General features: G+C 46.6%; 1 protein-coding gene and 1 long non-coding RNA gene across 2 annotated transcripts; both read left to right on the forward strand.

Annotated features, from left to right (window-relative positions):
• The first annotated feature begins 177 nt into the window (after positions 1–177).
• On the forward strand, positions 178–13,599 carry LOC135808677 (uncharacterized). The gene is made up of 13 exons (XM_065321903.1): positions 178–183; positions 274–414; positions 961–1,205; positions 2,015–2,102; positions 2,866–3,033; positions 3,519–3,592; positions 3,969–4,187; positions 4,434–4,610; positions 5,134–5,316; positions 7,482–7,565; positions 10,909–11,086; positions 12,010–12,061; positions 13,478–13,599. Exons 1-13 carry the CDS (start codon positions 178–180, stop codon positions 13,597–13,599), a joined length of 1,737 nt encoding a protein of 578 aa, XP_065177975.1.
• Positions 13,600–14,243: 644 nt separating this feature from the next.
• Positions 14,244–16,809, forward strand: LOC135806406 (uncharacterized). The gene is made up of 2 exons (XR_010551228.1): positions 14,244–14,491; positions 15,828–16,809. It is a non-coding gene; the product is annotated as an uncharacterized LOC135806406 (long non-coding RNA).
• Positions 16,810–17,305: the final 496 nt, after the last annotated feature.

A 17,305-nucleotide genomic window follows, 5' to 3' on the forward strand; every position in this document is an offset into this window, starting at 1 on the left:
GATTTTTTGTTTTTGTTTTGCCCAGACATTGGTCCGGGCGTTGCCGGACCTGCCGGACCGCTTGCTACGGCCCTGTTCGATAGTCTGTTGTGTATGTCCCCTGGCACCGTACAGTGACGGTAATGACAACCGCTGATCACTCACCAGTTGTTACCTTCATGAATATGGATTTGAATCATGGATGTTAGACGATGCTTACTCTCCCCTGAGCCCTGGAACAATTAATTTTGATAACATTACTGGGCTGCTCTTATCCTCGTGCTTTCATTTCAGATCAGAAAGTGCCAGGCATTCAGTGGGTTGAACGAGCGTCAAGCTAAGCTAACGGCTCGTGTCAAGCGACTTATTCACAAGACCGGCAGTCGCGAGAAAGCCGTTAATCATGTCGTAAAGCACTGTCCCACAGAGGATGAGGTAATTCGCCTACCGTCCTGATAATACTTGGCCCAGAGATGTGCATGGCTATAGCATAGAAGCTAGTCAGAACGCTGTGCCCATAGTCTCTTTACTTCGGACCAGAGAGCCATCTTTACTTTGCGTCTACTCTACACCCTTTTCAGCATCCTTAACACACTGGACCAACCATATAGTCCATACATGTATCCTGCTGTGATGTGATCGTATTCTTGCATAGTGACTGACACGTCTCAAGCAGGTACGACCCTCATAGCCCCCCCCCCCCCTCCTTTCCTCCTGTCCCGGAAGACCGCCAGAACCAGGAGAAAAGCATGTTGGCATTTCCAATCACACCACTTGAAACACCGAAGAATTAGACCACAGTGCGTGCATGCGTGTGTGCATGAGAGGACCATGTTTCGGGCCCATTGGTCGGCTTAGTTAGACAGGTAACACAGACTGACAAAGTGTATATGCATCTGTACATGTATGCACGAATGTCATGTATACATGACGATTGTATTGACTATCTCCTGTATGCCTACTCTGCTGGACTGAATCTAGGCCCAGGAGCTGGTGAGATCATTGATATCACAAGGTGTGGATCTGCAGTCGACATATGATGCCACCGGTGGACCCATCCACCTCTCGACAAAGCGAGGCTTCAAAAAGGTTACGTCTGCACTGATTGAGAATGAGGTGCCAATCGATTGGAAGAATGCCAGAGGCCAGTATGCACTGGAAGTGGCAATAGACATGCGGGATGATGATATTGCCGAGTTGCTGCTGAGGGCCATGAACAGAGACGTGTGAGTACCCTTTTTGGTCCGATACTCTGCTTATTATCCGACTTGCCAAATTCATCAATGTACTAGTATTGAGAAATGTATCGTCTGTAGCTGTTTGTGAAACTCTAGAGTCTGCTTCCACAGTGATACCAGGTGAAATCCAACTGCTGCAAGCCTGTCAAGCTGTTTGTTTGTTTATTTGTTTTTATTGCTTGGGTTTATTTTACTTCGCACATTAAAACGCCGAGGAGGGGTGGGGGGGCTGAGATCCAGGGTTGGATTTCAAAGGGCACCACTGTACATGCAGTGGTGTTCGGTGAAATCCAGCCCTTGGATGCTTGGTTTGCTGAGATCCAGGGGTTGGACTTCACAGGCTGGTGGCACTGTAGTACAAATGTATGAAGTTGATCCTGTGTCTACGTCAGAGCGGGAATAGCGCAGAGGAAATGAGCCAACACGACAGTCATAGTTTGAACGTCGTGTGAAAAGTCGATCAGAGGCCACTTGCTGCAATGAAACTACCTGGTGTTGTTCCCGGTTTGTAGGATTTTCTAACGAGTAAGTTAGTTAGCTATGAGTCAGGGCCACTTTCTAGCTAAATATAATGTATGCACGTTTTACTAGTGTTTAGCTCATAAGGACTACTTCAAGTACATGTATGTAGGTTGCTCTATAGTATAGATACATGTGCACTGTAGTAGTCTGTACACAGTGTACACTGTATACAGACTACTACAGTGCACATGTACACTGTGTACACTGTACATGTAGTACATGTAGTACTTCCCTCACTGATTTCAATAGCACTGTTGCCACTGTATCCTCTACAGGGTTCGATCACTGTTCATACCAGCTGACCTCAAGTCCAAACCCAAGATCAATTTCTATGACGTTGCAGCCAGTTGCACTAGTTTGAAGGTAGACAGCACCATTGCACTTTGCATGAACTGTAGAAGTACAAGGTACAAGTAAAGATGCAACTGATCTTTGCACTAGCACACACCATGCAGGTACATGTAGGTGAATGTAAGGTGACTCGTGTAGCGACATTGCATGGCCGCTTCCGGTGGCAATTATCTCAAGCTATCAACTTACATTACTGTAAAACCGGAAAGTGTAACAAGTCACAAAGTCTAACGTTTAACGACCAATAATTTATTACTTTTCTCTATTTGAAAAAACGTTATTGCTAGATGTCTGGGTAAAGATGCGCATACAGATTGGTGGGCAGGTGGCCATCGTTAAACTTTCTGCACGTTGTCATGCCAAAATTACAAAACGTTTAACTTTTTGGTCGTTAAACTTTCCGGTTTCACAGTAGGTCTGACAGCAACTGAGCATGATTTGAGTGGAATAGCAGTCTGTGTGATGTCAGTGATTGGCAATCACCAGCCTGAACAGCTAGCACACTGTGATTACAGTATCCATGTGCCAATCTTGTACCTCTACAGACTACATGGCTTATTGCGTTATGGTGGTAGTCATAGCAACAATGCTAGCAAAAGAGCCGTTCGGCATGTGTAGGGGCGGAAGCAAGAACAAAACCGAAGTTGTTACCAACTTGCTTTGGGCAACATTGGCTCATTTGTACCCTTTGTTTTGCTCTGCACTGATAAAGCAGCTTGATGAAGCTCTGAAAACGTCTTCTTTGTTTTGTTGATTGTTCAATCTGCCTACACAGAAAACCTGCACTGCAGTTCTAGACAGTATGATCGAGGAGACAGACCGTTCGGATGACTTTGTGATTAACTATGCACCGCTTGAGCTGACCGCTGACGGATGCGTTCCGCACAGTGAGGACTATGTCTGGGGCTCACCAACAGCTTATCACAAAGTCTGCCAGAGTCGAGTGAGTGCCACTTACAACAGCTACTGTGTGGGGCAGGACAACGCGAAAAGCATTGTTATTCTTTTGTTACTTTTGCTGTTAGCTGCTAGGCTGTTAGGCTAGCAGAACAATGACCGCAGCCAGCCTAGCCATTGATACTACTTGAGAAGTTGCTTGCAATGTGTCAGGAGTCCCAGAATGTGTCTGCCACTTCACCAGAGAACTTAAAAATTTATTTGACGATATGGCCACACGGATGTACAGTGGAGTGATTCTTTAAGTGTCATGGGCGTTGGAAAGTTTTATCAGTTTTGAACTCATCAATGTAGACTTTCTTGTTTCTATCACCAGTGAAGACACACACCAGTGAAGGTAATATGCACTTGCTTATGAGCTCTCTACTCTTCCCCTGCTGCGTTACTGGTCAGCGGGCAAGTAGCTGGAACTGTCATGATGCGGCCTGATTGTAATGTGCTTCAGTGGATGATGTTTGTTGATGCCTACAGGATCTTCGGCACCATTGTGTCACGCGACTGCTGACGTATCGCAAGTGGACAGGCTACGCTGGCCTCTCCTCCAGGTAAGTTTTTTATATAGTGATTCAACTCAATCGCATAGCATATGCAAGCAACGCTAATATGGGGAGCAACCCCAGAGATGAAGGCGATACCCAGGCATGGCAAAATTACAAAAAAACACAACTTGGCGAAACTGAGACATGCTGTGGCAGTGATGGGCTAGGCTTGATAACTTGAACCAGAGTTATGACGTCATCTGACTCCATAATTATGTATGGTGATGTCATGATATTAGCACCTGTACTGATGCATCCTACTGCACAACATTGAGATGAACACTCATGCCCAGAATCTGAAATAGTATGGAGCATGCAATCAAGCTCTGCAGTTTGCTGTGGTGCGTGATGGAGTTTGTGCTTTGTTGAATGTTTGCAACAGCGTTAACATCTTCGCCTACCTAGTTTTCCTGCTGCTACTGAGCTTTGCTGCCATGTCAGCCGGCATTCAACGCGTGTCCACTTTCAATGCCACAACAGGAGAGCTGGGTGATCCAAGAGTGTATGATGACACTAAGGCTGTGGTTAGGGCTATCTGCGAAATCCTGCTTCTTCTTACAGCTATGTACACATTGTACGATGAGGTTCAAGAGATGCGCAGGTAAGTCTTCAATGGCTGATCGTACAAGTAAGTAGAAGCTGTTTCCTTGGTTCTGTATGCAGGACAGTTTCCTATACTGTGATTGACTTGCCCTTGTTCATTCTGCCATCAATTATAGGCATGCGCTGGTTTGTTGACTTCACATTTTTGACCAATCTATCTCTTCGAGGGATATACAGTAGTCCATAAAAACAAACAAAAAAATAAAATGTCTGTCTGCCTGTATATGTATGTTTCCGTGTACAGCCTTGGATTGAGTGCTTATTGTGGCATTGTCTATAACTATTATCAACTATTCATGGTGACATTGCTGCTGGCGATTGTGCCGTTACGCTGGCTGGACATCGATCTGCAATGGTATTTTCTCAGTATTCTCTACATGCTGGCATTCCTGCGCTTACTGCAGCTGCTCTCTAATACACGGTAAGCCCTGATCACTAGCAACAACTGTTTAATTTCTGTTGTAGGAACACAATGCGCACGGCACCCGAGACATAAAATCCGATTATCAGTTCACTCCATCTTCCTACGGTGCACTGCTTTTACTATTGTTTTGTCCTATCTCAATCTCAAATTCTCCCCATTATCGTTTGCAAAGCCGGTGCTTCCCTCTTGGATGCACATGTTTCTTTTCTCCTATGTATCGGCGCACAGGAGTAACGATGATTCCGAGACCTTTGGTCGGAGGAGTTACTTTTGCCCCGCCCCCACTTCCATCCAATATGCCACCGCTCCCGCTGTGCAGCATCTGATGGTACTGTGGTATTCAGTAAAAAAACAAAAAAAAAACAAAAAAAAACATATTTACTCCACGGTGGCAGTACATTATGTCCCCAAGTTATTTATAGTGAAGAAAAGGACCAAGGAACTACCGAGTCTATCCCCAAGTTAGAGTCAGTTTACCATGTTACTTTGTGGTCGCTGTGCTCTTGGATTTTCTCTCCAGCTTTGTCGGCATCTACACCAGAATTTTGACTCACATTCTGAAGAGCGACGTAACGCGGTTCGTCGCTCTGTTCATTATCTTCTGGCTGACATTCACCGGCTCTTTCTTCCTCGTCTTGGTTGGGTCACGGCGTCCGGAGAGTATGGAGACAGGCACACAGCTGGACATCTCAGAGGAAACCAGGTACTATGTAGTGAGTCAGGGTACCGTGGAGTGAGTCAGGGCAGTTGCTGCAGAACCTGAAAATGGTAGTCAACGATGCTGGTCAACTAAATGTTGATAACAAAAACAAGGCACCGCGTCTTGTTCTCCTTTGATAGGCTATAGACCTGTTGCATATAGCAGTTGCAGCGGTTAAAACTGAATGGCGTAGTGGAAACCTAAGCCAATGCTTTTAATGCAAGGGTTCTGTACAGGTGTATAGCCATCACACTATTCCCTGGCAACAGGCCTTAAAATATTATGATGTCATGGGTTAAGCCTATGATGTCATGGGTTAAGCCTGTGATGTCATAGGTGTCATGCTAACAATCCTGCAGGCACTACTGTGGCTAGGTCAGGCGACTACACACATGTAGCCCAGGTTCACTATGCAGAAAAAAGTAAATTATCGTGTCCGTTCCCAAAGGGAACTCATGACGGCCGCTAACACCCGGTAATCCCTAGCGGCAGATACAGTGCCTAACGGTGGGGGTGAGTGGATAAGTCTCACAACCGCTGGCACAAGTACCTAGAAACCCTATTAGCTGCGTCCGACAATCCTGATGCATAGAAGAGAAAAGCGCTAGGACATGCAATACCGTCACATATCTTGCTCTAGAAGTACGAGTGCTAGTTTCAGCTTGCATTCCCAGCCGTGGCATCCAGAGTCATACGCTATTGGTTGTCATGTTTTAGTCATGCATAGCCTGCCATTAGGGAGGTTTCGCTCTACGTAATTACGTATGAAAATCTGTATGTCATACGCGCCGGGGAGCGGGGCAATTTTCATACGTAAATCTCGCTACGGATTTCCGTAGGAAAGCTGTTTCCTACGTTGGGTCCTCCGTAGGACTTTTTGAAATATTTTTCGCATTTTCCGGATTTGTCCATGGCAACGTTCAAGCCACGCGAAACACAAGGTACACACACCGTACACCACGTGCAAAATAAAATGGAAACGCGGCTTCTGTTCGTGGTGCATGTGGTGGGCGCATGCAGCCAACGCGTCTCCAAAGCAACAATGCATGTTTCGCAGTCGTGGATAAATCACGTAGAGCGAAACCCAACAGCTCTGATTTTTACGTATGAAAATTCCGTGCAGTTCCTACGTTATTTTCATACGTAATTCCGTAGAGCGAAACCTCCCTAATGTGTTGCTGTGTTGTGTGCTGCTCAACTGTGTACAGTGCGGATCGGCTATAGGGTTGTCGGCTATAGTAATATACCTCTTATAGTGATCGTATTCTCAAATTCATTTTCGTAAACCACCACTTTCTATACATATCGGATCGGCTATAGTAATAATCGGCTATAGTAATATATCGGCTATAATGATCCGATTTCTTTGTCAAAATGATTTTATTGCATACATTTTTCATCGGCTATAGTGATGATCATAAAAAATTATACATCGTACATGGCGAGATCTGATCGCGGCAGCTGCGCAGTCAGGAAGCGCTGGTACATGGTATGACTATGATATCCCTCGGAGGAAATTCGAAATGTTTGGCGTTGGCTGTGCTTGTTGTTCCGGGGCATCCTCGAGCGAGAGCGGAGGCAGTAATGAGTACCAGCGCTGAAGCGCTACCGTGGTCTCCGCCGAGATGTTGGAGAAGGCATTCAGGTAACAGAGAAGACGATCAGGGACGCGGAGGAGCTTCTCCGTGACATACGACATCACGCGTCGATCGACCTGCCACTTGGAACGGTTTTCAGCGGTGATGAGTCGCGTGATGGCGACCCAGACTGAGACTCTACTCCCACTAATCGATCCTGTAGATATTGTTGATATGTCGATTGAATTTGTTGAAGTGTTTCTCTTCCAAAAGAACACATTTGTTGAGCACAGCAACTCCTTGAAAACTCATGTTAAAAAGTCACGAAGTTTTTGTTTCCGCAGGAAGTAGCTGTGCACTGCGCGTACTGCACAGTCACATGCACAGCACGCTTCTGCACGCTGCACTGATTCGAATGACACCATACACGCATGTGCCAGGCATACCTAAGTATGCATATCGCCTGTAGTAATATATCGCCTATAGTGATATTTTCACGAAAATCAAACACCAACGCTATAGCCGATCCGTACTGTACTCTGCATTGCGATACTGTGTGACTGTTACTCTCATTGCACTACTGTACTACAGATCCTTCCAGTCCATACTCTTCACTGGTCTGCGTATCATGGTGGAGGCAGACTCAGTGGTTGACTACACGGATAATGGATACCAGTAAGTGAAACACATGTTTTTTCCCTGGATTGGCATCATATGGTTTTACATAGCTGCGTTGAGCTCACATACAACTCGGTTGGGTCAAGAAAATGGATACATCGCGAAATTTGGGCATTGGGCTGGCACCATGGGTGATTGAACTGTGATAGGATGATGCACTTTCTTTTAAGGTAGCAACTTCGGTAGCAATGGTTGAAGAAGGCTTTGCTTCTTCCTGCCAATGTTCATGTAACTGACACTTGACTGACTCACGACTGCCCGACTTGACGACCGGAACACGACTGCCCGACTTGACGACCGGAACACGACTGCCCGACTTGACGGCCGGAACACGAGAGGAGCCTGTTACCTTCCACTTGGAAAACCTGCAAGAAGAGGGGGGGGGGGGGGCAGTTGGCACGAACACCCAGACATTGATGTTTGTACATGTCTGTAGGCAACACACCAGCACCACCAGTGCAGACAGAAGCAATGCCAAGGTTGCCTGCAGAGACTTTGACAGAGACTTCATGATGAAGAGAACCCTACTATCTCAGATTTGAAATGTCATTGCAGAGGGTTGTACAATACACGGGTAGTACAGACCAAGGACTTAAGGAGGAGAAAAGAGCAAACGAGCCAAGGTACTCAATAACAAGGAAGCAGTATGTAGGTGCCAAGAAGTACGAGGGGAAAGCAGAAAATTTTAGATAATGGAGAATGGGGAAGGGGACCATGGAGAATTTGCAAGCCTGGGGTCAAATGCACATTGGATGCAGTGTCCTAGCTGACCATTGCACTACTAGTAGCCCAAAGCTGTTGTGGTCCACTATCAACCACATAACTAATCAATGTCGTTCCCACATCCCTCCTGCGGTTGCAGCTGACGAGTTGAACACCTTCTTCCATAAGATAGTGACTGATCTAAACCCCAGGTACGACATCCCAGATGGACCCCCGCCTCAATCTGCATTTGGTATGTTTAAGCAAGTCACTGTAACAGACGTCAGGGCAAGACTTGCCTCCCTCGACAGCAGCAAAGCACCAGGACCCGATTGTCTTCTTCCCAGTATCCTGAAGGCCACATCCAATGTTATTGCACCTTCTATATCAGCCATCTTCAATACTTCTCTTCAATCTTCGACTTTCCCTCATCTTTTCAAAATCGCTAATATCACCCCCATTCTTAAATCCCGGCAGGGTGATCACACTTCTCCGTCCAACTATCGCCCAGTGTCGCTTACGAGCATTCTCAGCAAAATGCTCGAACGTCTTGCCCTTGACCAACTGCTGCGGGACTTCGACCTGTATACTTGTCTACACGATCATCAATTTGGCTTCCGGCCCCAGCGATCAACAGTGCAGGTCATGACCTTGGCTGTAAATGACTGGACGTTGGCTAGAGATGTGGGTCATACAACCGTTGTAGCATTTATTGACTTAAGCAAGGCCTTTGATCGAGTTGTGCACCAGGAACTTATCTTTACTTTGCACAGCTTAGGCATTCATAGTTCTGCCCTGAAATGGTTCGCTTCCTACCTGAACGGCCGGCACCAGCGTGTATGTATAGCCTCTGGAACATCATCTCTTCTCCCTGTAACCCGAGGGGTTCCGCAGGGAACAATCTTGGGTCCCACCCTTTTTAACCTATATGTGCGACTCTTACCTGACCTGGCTGCAGGGAGCGGTGCAAAGCTCCTCATGTTTGCCGATGACAAGACTTTGTACGCTTCCTCACGAGATCCAATAGTATGCGCCGATGTCGTGTCCTCGGCTCTCGCTAAGATACACAATGAACTAAGATCACTGGGCATGAGCGTTAATGTTGACAAAACCGTGGTCATGAGGATCTTGCCGAAGAATGCTCCTGACGTACAAAGACCCGTTCTTGTTGAGCTGGGCGGCACTACCTTAAGGGAAGTGAGTGTAATTCGCTGCCTTGGTATCCTTATCGATAACAAGCTCTCATTTGCTCCACACGTAGATCACCTCACCAGCAAGGTGTCACGCAAGATAGGCGCGTTGCGACGCACCTTCCGCCAAATGGCAGCATTTGCCCGTCGCCAGTACCTGCTTAGTGTGATTCATCCCGACTTTGAGTATTGTTTCCCTGTTTACGCATCTCACCTATCAGCACAGTCCAGGGAGAGATTGTTTACCTTGTTCCGTAGAGCTGTCCGAGTTACCTGCGGTGCTTCATATCATGCTGCTGTACCACCCCTTCTTGCTTCTCTTCAAATAAAACACCTTGAGTACCGATACATTTATCAATTTCTTACGTTTACGTTTATTTGTCATATTGTTCAGCCTGCATCATGCTTACGCAGTCTTTTCCCTTTGCCCACCTCTAAGCGGTCAACTCGTGGAACTACAACAAACAATATGTCAATTTGCTTGTATAAATCCATGGTAGGGTACAATTCCTTTTCCTCCAGAGCATCCCTTATGTGGAATGCCCTCCCTGCTCACTTGAAAGGAAGTGAGGACATTAGATCATTTTCTACAGAACTTTTGCACGCTCTAAATGACGACAAATTGACTATATCCCTATATCCCCTCCTTTTTGAAAATGTATTTCACCAATAATATAAGGCTTGGAATTTTTTAAACATGAATATCGACGGACTTGCCCCTTCTGTTCATGCATTGACCTGCTCTAGTAATGGTTCATGAGTCCGCCCAGTCCACATTCCTTCTCCGTTTCTCTCTAGTAATGGTTCATGAATCCGCCCAGTCCACATTCCTTCTCCGTTTCTCTCTAGTAATGGTTCATGAATCCGCCCAGTCCACATTCCTTCTCCGTTTCTCTCAGTTTTCCTTTCCTTTCAGTTGCATCTTCCTCTCTGCTCTGTTTTATTTTCTCTTTTCGTTCGTCCCTCTTGATATTTGTACTTTGTACTGTTGAGGCAACGAACTGAAATAATAAAAAACAAACAAACAAACAAACAAACAAACTAGTAGCAAAATTATGCAATGGACAGTCTGGAGTTTCTCATTTTCACTATCTGCCTCCTCCTCCTCCTCCTCCTCCTCACTATCCGCCTCCTCCTCCTTATCCTCCACCTCCCCCTCCTCCTCATCCTTCCCTTCCTCCTCTCCTCATCCTCCTTCTCGCTTCCTCCTCCTCCTCCTTCCCTCATTTTCTTCCTCCTCCTCCCCTCATTTTCTTCCTTCTCCTCCTCAGATTGTGTGTGTAACATTAGTAAATTGTATATCTGTATATCTGTAGTTGTATTTTATACTTATGGATTGTTAACTGTTGTGGCCTGTATGTTGCACATGCATTCATTGCTGCTTGTGTTGCACATGCATTGACTGCTGCTTGTGTTGCACATGCATTGACTGCTGCTTGTGTTGACAGTTGGTTGGCAGTCACCATGATGATGATGTACCTCTTCGCTATCTTTGTCGTCTTGCTCAACATCTTGATTGCACAACTGAGTGATACCTATGCTGACGTGAAGAGTCAAGCAGCATTCACCCTGGAACGTAACTGGGTTGGAGTCATCACAACTATTGACCTCAGCAGTAGGTTCAGAGTGAGTTTTCAACATGTTCTCCTAATTCACGGTTCGTGTAGTCTCGGTTAGGCCGAGTTTTCCGCAGCCGTAGGCGTAGTAACCGGCCACCTGTAGATAAAGTATGTGATCAATGTTTCCGCTCTATACCAACCTATGGGGGTACGGCATTGTGGTTCGGGTTTTCAAAACATATCAAGCTGCTCAGAGTGCCAGCCAATACCTCCTGACATATTATGTGGTAACTTATAACGATGCAGACCGACTTGACAATGCCAATCTCAATCCGATACATTCTCTCCATCCCTCTTTGTCTCTCCTGTCTGTCTGTCCGTCCGTCCGTCCATCCGTCTATCTATCTGTCTGTCTTTCTGTCTGTCTGTCTGTTTGTCTGTATATCTGTCTGTCTGTATATCTGTCTGTCTGTAGGTCTGTCTGTATGTCTGTCTGTAGGTCTGTCTGTATGTACATGTATATATGTAACGTTATGTCTGCCAGTCTGTCTATTTGGCTCTCTCCCTTTCTCTACCGACATGTCTTTCACACAAACATGTATGGCATCCGTGTACGTGATTACATCGACTGTGCTCTTCCATCAGCCCCTTCAACGACATGTGGGTGATGGAAAAGTGCACCAGCATGCAGTGTACAGTACTAGGAGCAAGTTTAGTCCCTGGAGTCCTGTTTATGCACTGCAGTTCTATCTCGTTTAGTGTATCGTCTTTGGTGCTAATCTGCACGAGTATGTACAACTGGTTATTGTCTTATAGACTGCTTGGTAACAGCAGGAACAACATTGCACTCAGTATGCACAAAACTTGGGTTAAAATATCAGCAACAAAGTCCCATAAAACAAAGTTTTGTGAATGCATAGGTGCTTGTTGACTTACTGACACACAACCAAACATCTGCTCTCAAATTGTGTATGAACTGTCTGTGTGTAGCGACGACGTTACAACTGCTACCGGCCGATGGAGATTGTGACACGACCGCAAGGTTAGTCGTTGGCCATGGCAATGACCACCAGCAGCCATGGCAATGATCACCAGCAGCTATGGCAATGATCACCAGCTGGGCAAATTGCCATGTTGTTGTTGTTGTTGTTGTTGTTTATTTATTTTACATCGCAAGGCAAACGGGCAGTTCTGCCCAATATTATGGAAGCGATGACAACCAGTAAGAGGAGTCAGAAATGAAGAGAAAAATAAATGAAAATAGAAATACGAAAATGGAAGTAGCAATGAGGGGAGGCAGGGTCAAGACGAGCAGAAAAAAATGGATCTCAAATTTACAAGTCGGGTCATCGTAGCATGATTCTATCGAGCCTCATCAGCAGGTTACAAAAGCCATTACATTTAACCGAAGTAAAATACGCGCAGCATGCGTTTGAATTCACGGACAGATACTATGGACTTCATACAGTCGGGCAGGCCATTCCAGAGTCGGCAGCTGGCTAGAAGCGGTCGGCATGCGCCAGAAGCACTGTGGGCCAGGGGGAGGGGAAGGTTGCGTCCCAATTGACCTCGAGTGGTCATGCCTGTCGGCGGGCCTTGCAATACAATTCGGGACGACAACAGCTCACTGACGATTCCAGAACGGATTCTAAATGTCAGGAGTCGGAGCTTGCATTCTCCTCGTTCCAGCGCTGAGCAGACACCCAGCCTGGTGTACAGGGGAAGAGTGTGGGCCAATGGGTGCTCATCGGCCACGCAACGGATACAACGTTTATCCAGTTTGGCTACTGTGTTCCGCTGCTCAGCGGACAGTCCTGGGAGAAACGCATTCGACGCATATAGAATATCCGGTATGACAAGGGCAGAGTAATACAGCATCGCCTGCCTCACTGTTAGGCAGTGCCGGATCTGGCGGAGGATCCGCAGCTTCATAGCCGTGCGTCGGACGATAGAGGTGACTTGCGGTGACCAGCGAAGATTTTCGTCCAGAGTGACTCCGAGGTAGCGAGCCGTACTGGTCTGGGCAAGAGGCGTGCCAGTGCAAGTAATGTGGAGGCCATGTAGCTCACCAATATAGTTATCATGCATCTGTTGTCTATTAATGAGACAAAGGGTAGTAGCGTATTTTCCGGAGTATGAGCCGCACCCACCCTATTTATCACCGCTAATTTGATCATGGGAGTATAAGCCAAACCACTTTTTTGGGTGAATTTCGAGTGTTCAAATTGCGGCTTATACTCCTACACAATACGGCAAGCTCCCGGGCTAGCTCCACACTACAGACAACAGACACAATGCTAGTAATAGAAGAATCTCATTGTACATGATCCTAGGTTAGTTACAAGTGACTAACTTATACTTGTATGAGCTTCCAATTCCATAGGAGAGCTTCCAGGTGTTCTGCATACTGGAACAATTGGACACTGACGAATTTGCTCATTCTCTGCTTTATGTGCAGATATTCTCGGCTCTTTTGATCCGCCGGCATCGAATGAGGACAGGTCTGAGGCAGATCTCCGTCAGCAGAAACTCTTCTCTCAGGTTGATCAGCAATCACAGACGTTACAAGCACTTCAGTAAGTCCTGGTTGAAACTTACACTCCCTGTCTTGCACCATGCAGGTGTGTACTGCATTGGTATTCATTTTATACTTGAAGTATTTGTGAATGGTGAGTTCGTTGGAGGAAGCTCTGATATCTTTGAAAATGTGCTGCGCTTGCGTAGTTGTTCTTCACTGCTATACGTTCTAACAATCAGTATTGAGATGCCTTTTGTTGGCTCTTCTACCTGGATTCCATTGACAGATGCGTTAAGCCCTTGGATCCTTCCATGAGTGACATGCAAACCGTAACTACTACTATTATTATTATTATGGTGTTTGGCGGATAGAAGACGAGAGAGACGGACCTCCCTCTGGACTGTGACTGTAGTTGGTGATAGTTTCCGTACTCTATTATTCAGTACCGACACTTTCTACGGTTCTAGTGACTCTGTGTGTATGTGCGTGCGTGCACGTGTGCACGTGTGTATGTGTAACTGTGCACATGTACATCATGCATACGTGTTTGCGCATGTGCCGACGTGTCTTTGATTGCTACCCAGGGCGCAGATGCAGAACGTTGTGAACATCCTGACAGCTCGTCCACTGTCACCCACATACCCTACTGGTGTCAGTGGTGGTGGGCATGGTGGTGGTGGTGGTGGTGGTGGTGGAGGAGGTGGAGGTGGTGGGGCTGGTGGTGGTGACGGTCAACCTCCACAATCAGACCAGCCTCCTGAAGACACCAGTCCAAGTTCACATTCACCCGTTCTACCTGGGCACTCTATGTATGGTAGCTCTTGGGACGACGACGACGATGAGGCAGACTTGGCCGGTCCAGGTTTCGGATTGAGAAGACAGACTGAGAATACCGACTTGCTCGAGGATTTGGTCGACTTGATTTCAAATCGCTTGCCTATTGTGATAGAAGAAGTGAGTATAAACCGTTCTGAAATGTGTCGGTACTACGTCCATGAGAGTGCGGTGTGTGTGTGTGTGTGTGTGTGTGTGCGTGTGCGTGTGTGTGTGTGTGTGTGTGTGTGTGTGTGTGTGTGTGTGTGCGTGCGTGTGTGTGTGTGTCAGCCTTGCAAGCTGTTGAATGGTGTAATCCCAACACAAGTTGCTATGTCTAACATAGCGGTTCGCTATCATCGCTTCCGCGATGGGCATGTGTGTGTGTGTGTGTGTGTGTGTGTGTGTGTGTCCCATATGGTGCAGTGGTATATGCAGCGATTTCCAATCGAGAGGTTGGGGGTTCGATTCCCGACGATTATGGTCACACAGGTCTTTCTTCTCTTTCGCAGACTCCTCCTGACTTTTCTTTCATTCTCCTGGGTGGTTACCAACAGCCAGTGCATGTCGGAGTATGTTTCGTGATGTGTGTGCGGGACAAAATGAAAAAAAGATGCGGGAAAAATGAAAAGACCGAAAAGTAGAGATTTACTGGCCAGAAAAAGCCACTGACCAGGCTGAATAGTGGCGGTCAATTCTTCAGCCTTGCAAGCTGCATACTGGCCAACCCTCCCATTTTTCCCGGGAAAATCCCGGAAAATCAACACTCCTCCCGGGGTCCCAGGGATTTCAAGCAAACTCCCGGAAATACCACAGTTTTGTCTGATACAGGATCTTCCTGAAAACTCCATGGATTCGCCCCGAATGTCCCGGTTTTTTGAACTTTTTTCAAGGTATGTACGGTGTTTATTCGCACTTCGAACTGTGCACAGCACTTTGAAGACCTGACCATGCCTAGCCTGCAAGATCGGCACTGACAAAGTGACAGGCGGGCGCCGACTGAGCAAACTGCACTCGTGACAGGGTCGAACTATGCTGTACGTAGAGCTGCAGAGTCGAACGTTTTTTTTGGTGGGAAAAGCTCTTTTTCACTTGTTTTTGTGCCATCCAGGGATTTTGAGAGAAATCCAGGGATTCTGCATGTCTTGTCAAGGGATTGAGATTGTGGTGGTTGGTCAGTATGAAGCTGTTGAATGGTGCAATCCCAGCACAAGCTGGTATGGGTCCTGCTGTAGCATCGCTATCATCGCCTCTGGCGATGGGTGTCAAAAGGTCAAGAGGCTGGTGGTGGTGGTGGTGGTGTGGGGGGCATAAATGTACATCATTAAAAGTTGATGAGTCCACAAAGGACGAAACAGTTCTGTCCACAGATTGAGCATCATTGAAAGTAGGTGCATTCACCTGTATGTATATGTGTATGCGTATGCGTGTGTATGTATATGTGCGTGCATGCATGTGTGCGTGCGTATGTGTGCAGTCGGTTGCCAAGCATATCCGGGACATGATTGCCGAAGTGGAGCAACACAACACCAGAGTAGCCCGCCAGACACAGCAGATCGTCCGTCAGCAAGTTGTCGATGAGATCATGAGCCAGTTCAGGACAGCCACGGGTACTGTAGTGGACCAAGTTGCTGACATCATAGATAGCAATGCACCAATTTAGAAGTAATTCGACTGAGTAGACCTTACAAACGTTACTGAGGCTGTGAGTCATGCAGCAGATCATGTGGAGCAACTGAGGGAGGTGCTAGTATGATCACTACATGTAGTATTGCTGGGTGCCTACAACCATCCACAATTAGAGCGGATAGCATGCCAGAAAGGATAGCATGCCAGAATGGATAGCATGCCAGAATGGATAGCATGCCAGAATGGATAGCATGCCAGGGTGTCGATCCTCTGCAGCACAGCACAGTTTGACCTGTTTGCTTTTTAATCACAGTTTGCAGCTGCCGGGCTTACATGCTCCATAGCCACAACCAATGCTGCCTGGTTTGATATGAAATGCCTACCCCAGAGTTACAATATGCTACACCCGCTCTACCACGTTTGCATTGGATCCGAACAGCATTGTATAACTTCATTTGCCAGCATTACCTCCGAGCTGCGTGGAGTGTTTTAAGCGTCTCGTAGCCATCTGACACATGCACACGCTGGACAAGAGCTGTCAGCAAAAGTCCAAATCATTTCGTGCGCACTCACCCAGCAAAGTCAATCCCCACTGGTCCGGTGCTGCTATAAGATCATAGTAATTGCTTTAGAATGCTCAGTCTGCTTGAAGTATTTACCACAGATTATTACCATGAGGTAAAATATGATTTGTCAAGCATAGTATGCTTGTCACATGATGCCTGTAATGACAGCCAGCTTGGATATAACATTGCAAAGTAGCAGTACATATTTTATCAAGAGTGAACTGAAATTCACCTAACATTCAAATACACCCTTTTTTCGTTTGAGTCACGTGTCACGATTACTATGGGAACAGCATAGATGTATGCTTGGTTCCGTGATGTCCTATCTAGGACATCTCCAGGACTGGTTACCAGGTGATTGTCTGTAACTGGGTGGGAACACAGAGCATTGGTGGAGTCTCCCGGGAGTGATTATTCACATTCTGGTTTTCAGGGATCGATCAGTTGCTGGTTGTTATGTCATTCCAAATCCGTCAAAAATCCTTCCTGCACAGGGTGTCACACTGTGACACAGCTCAGTTCTAATGACCCCTTGGCCCTGGCCCTGGCTCCTAGACTAGATACACTAGGATGGTATGGAAGACAGAGTCAGTACATGTAGATCTACATGAATCATGATTGTACGTTTACAGTGTATTCCACGATGGCGTGACCGGCCAATATTCGGGACGGATGATTGATACGTGTGATAGAACTGATACTAGCCAGAAACAGCTAGATGGAAATTACCAGGGGAGGCAAGAAGCAATGGATCATAAAA

The sequence above is a fragment of the Sycon ciliatum genome, chromosome 1 (assembly GCF_964019385.1).
Source record: "Sycon ciliatum chromosome 1, ocSycCili1.1, whole genome shotgun sequence".
Lineage (NCBI taxonomy): Eukaryota > Metazoa > Porifera > Calcarea > Leucosolenida > Sycettidae > Sycon > Sycon ciliatum.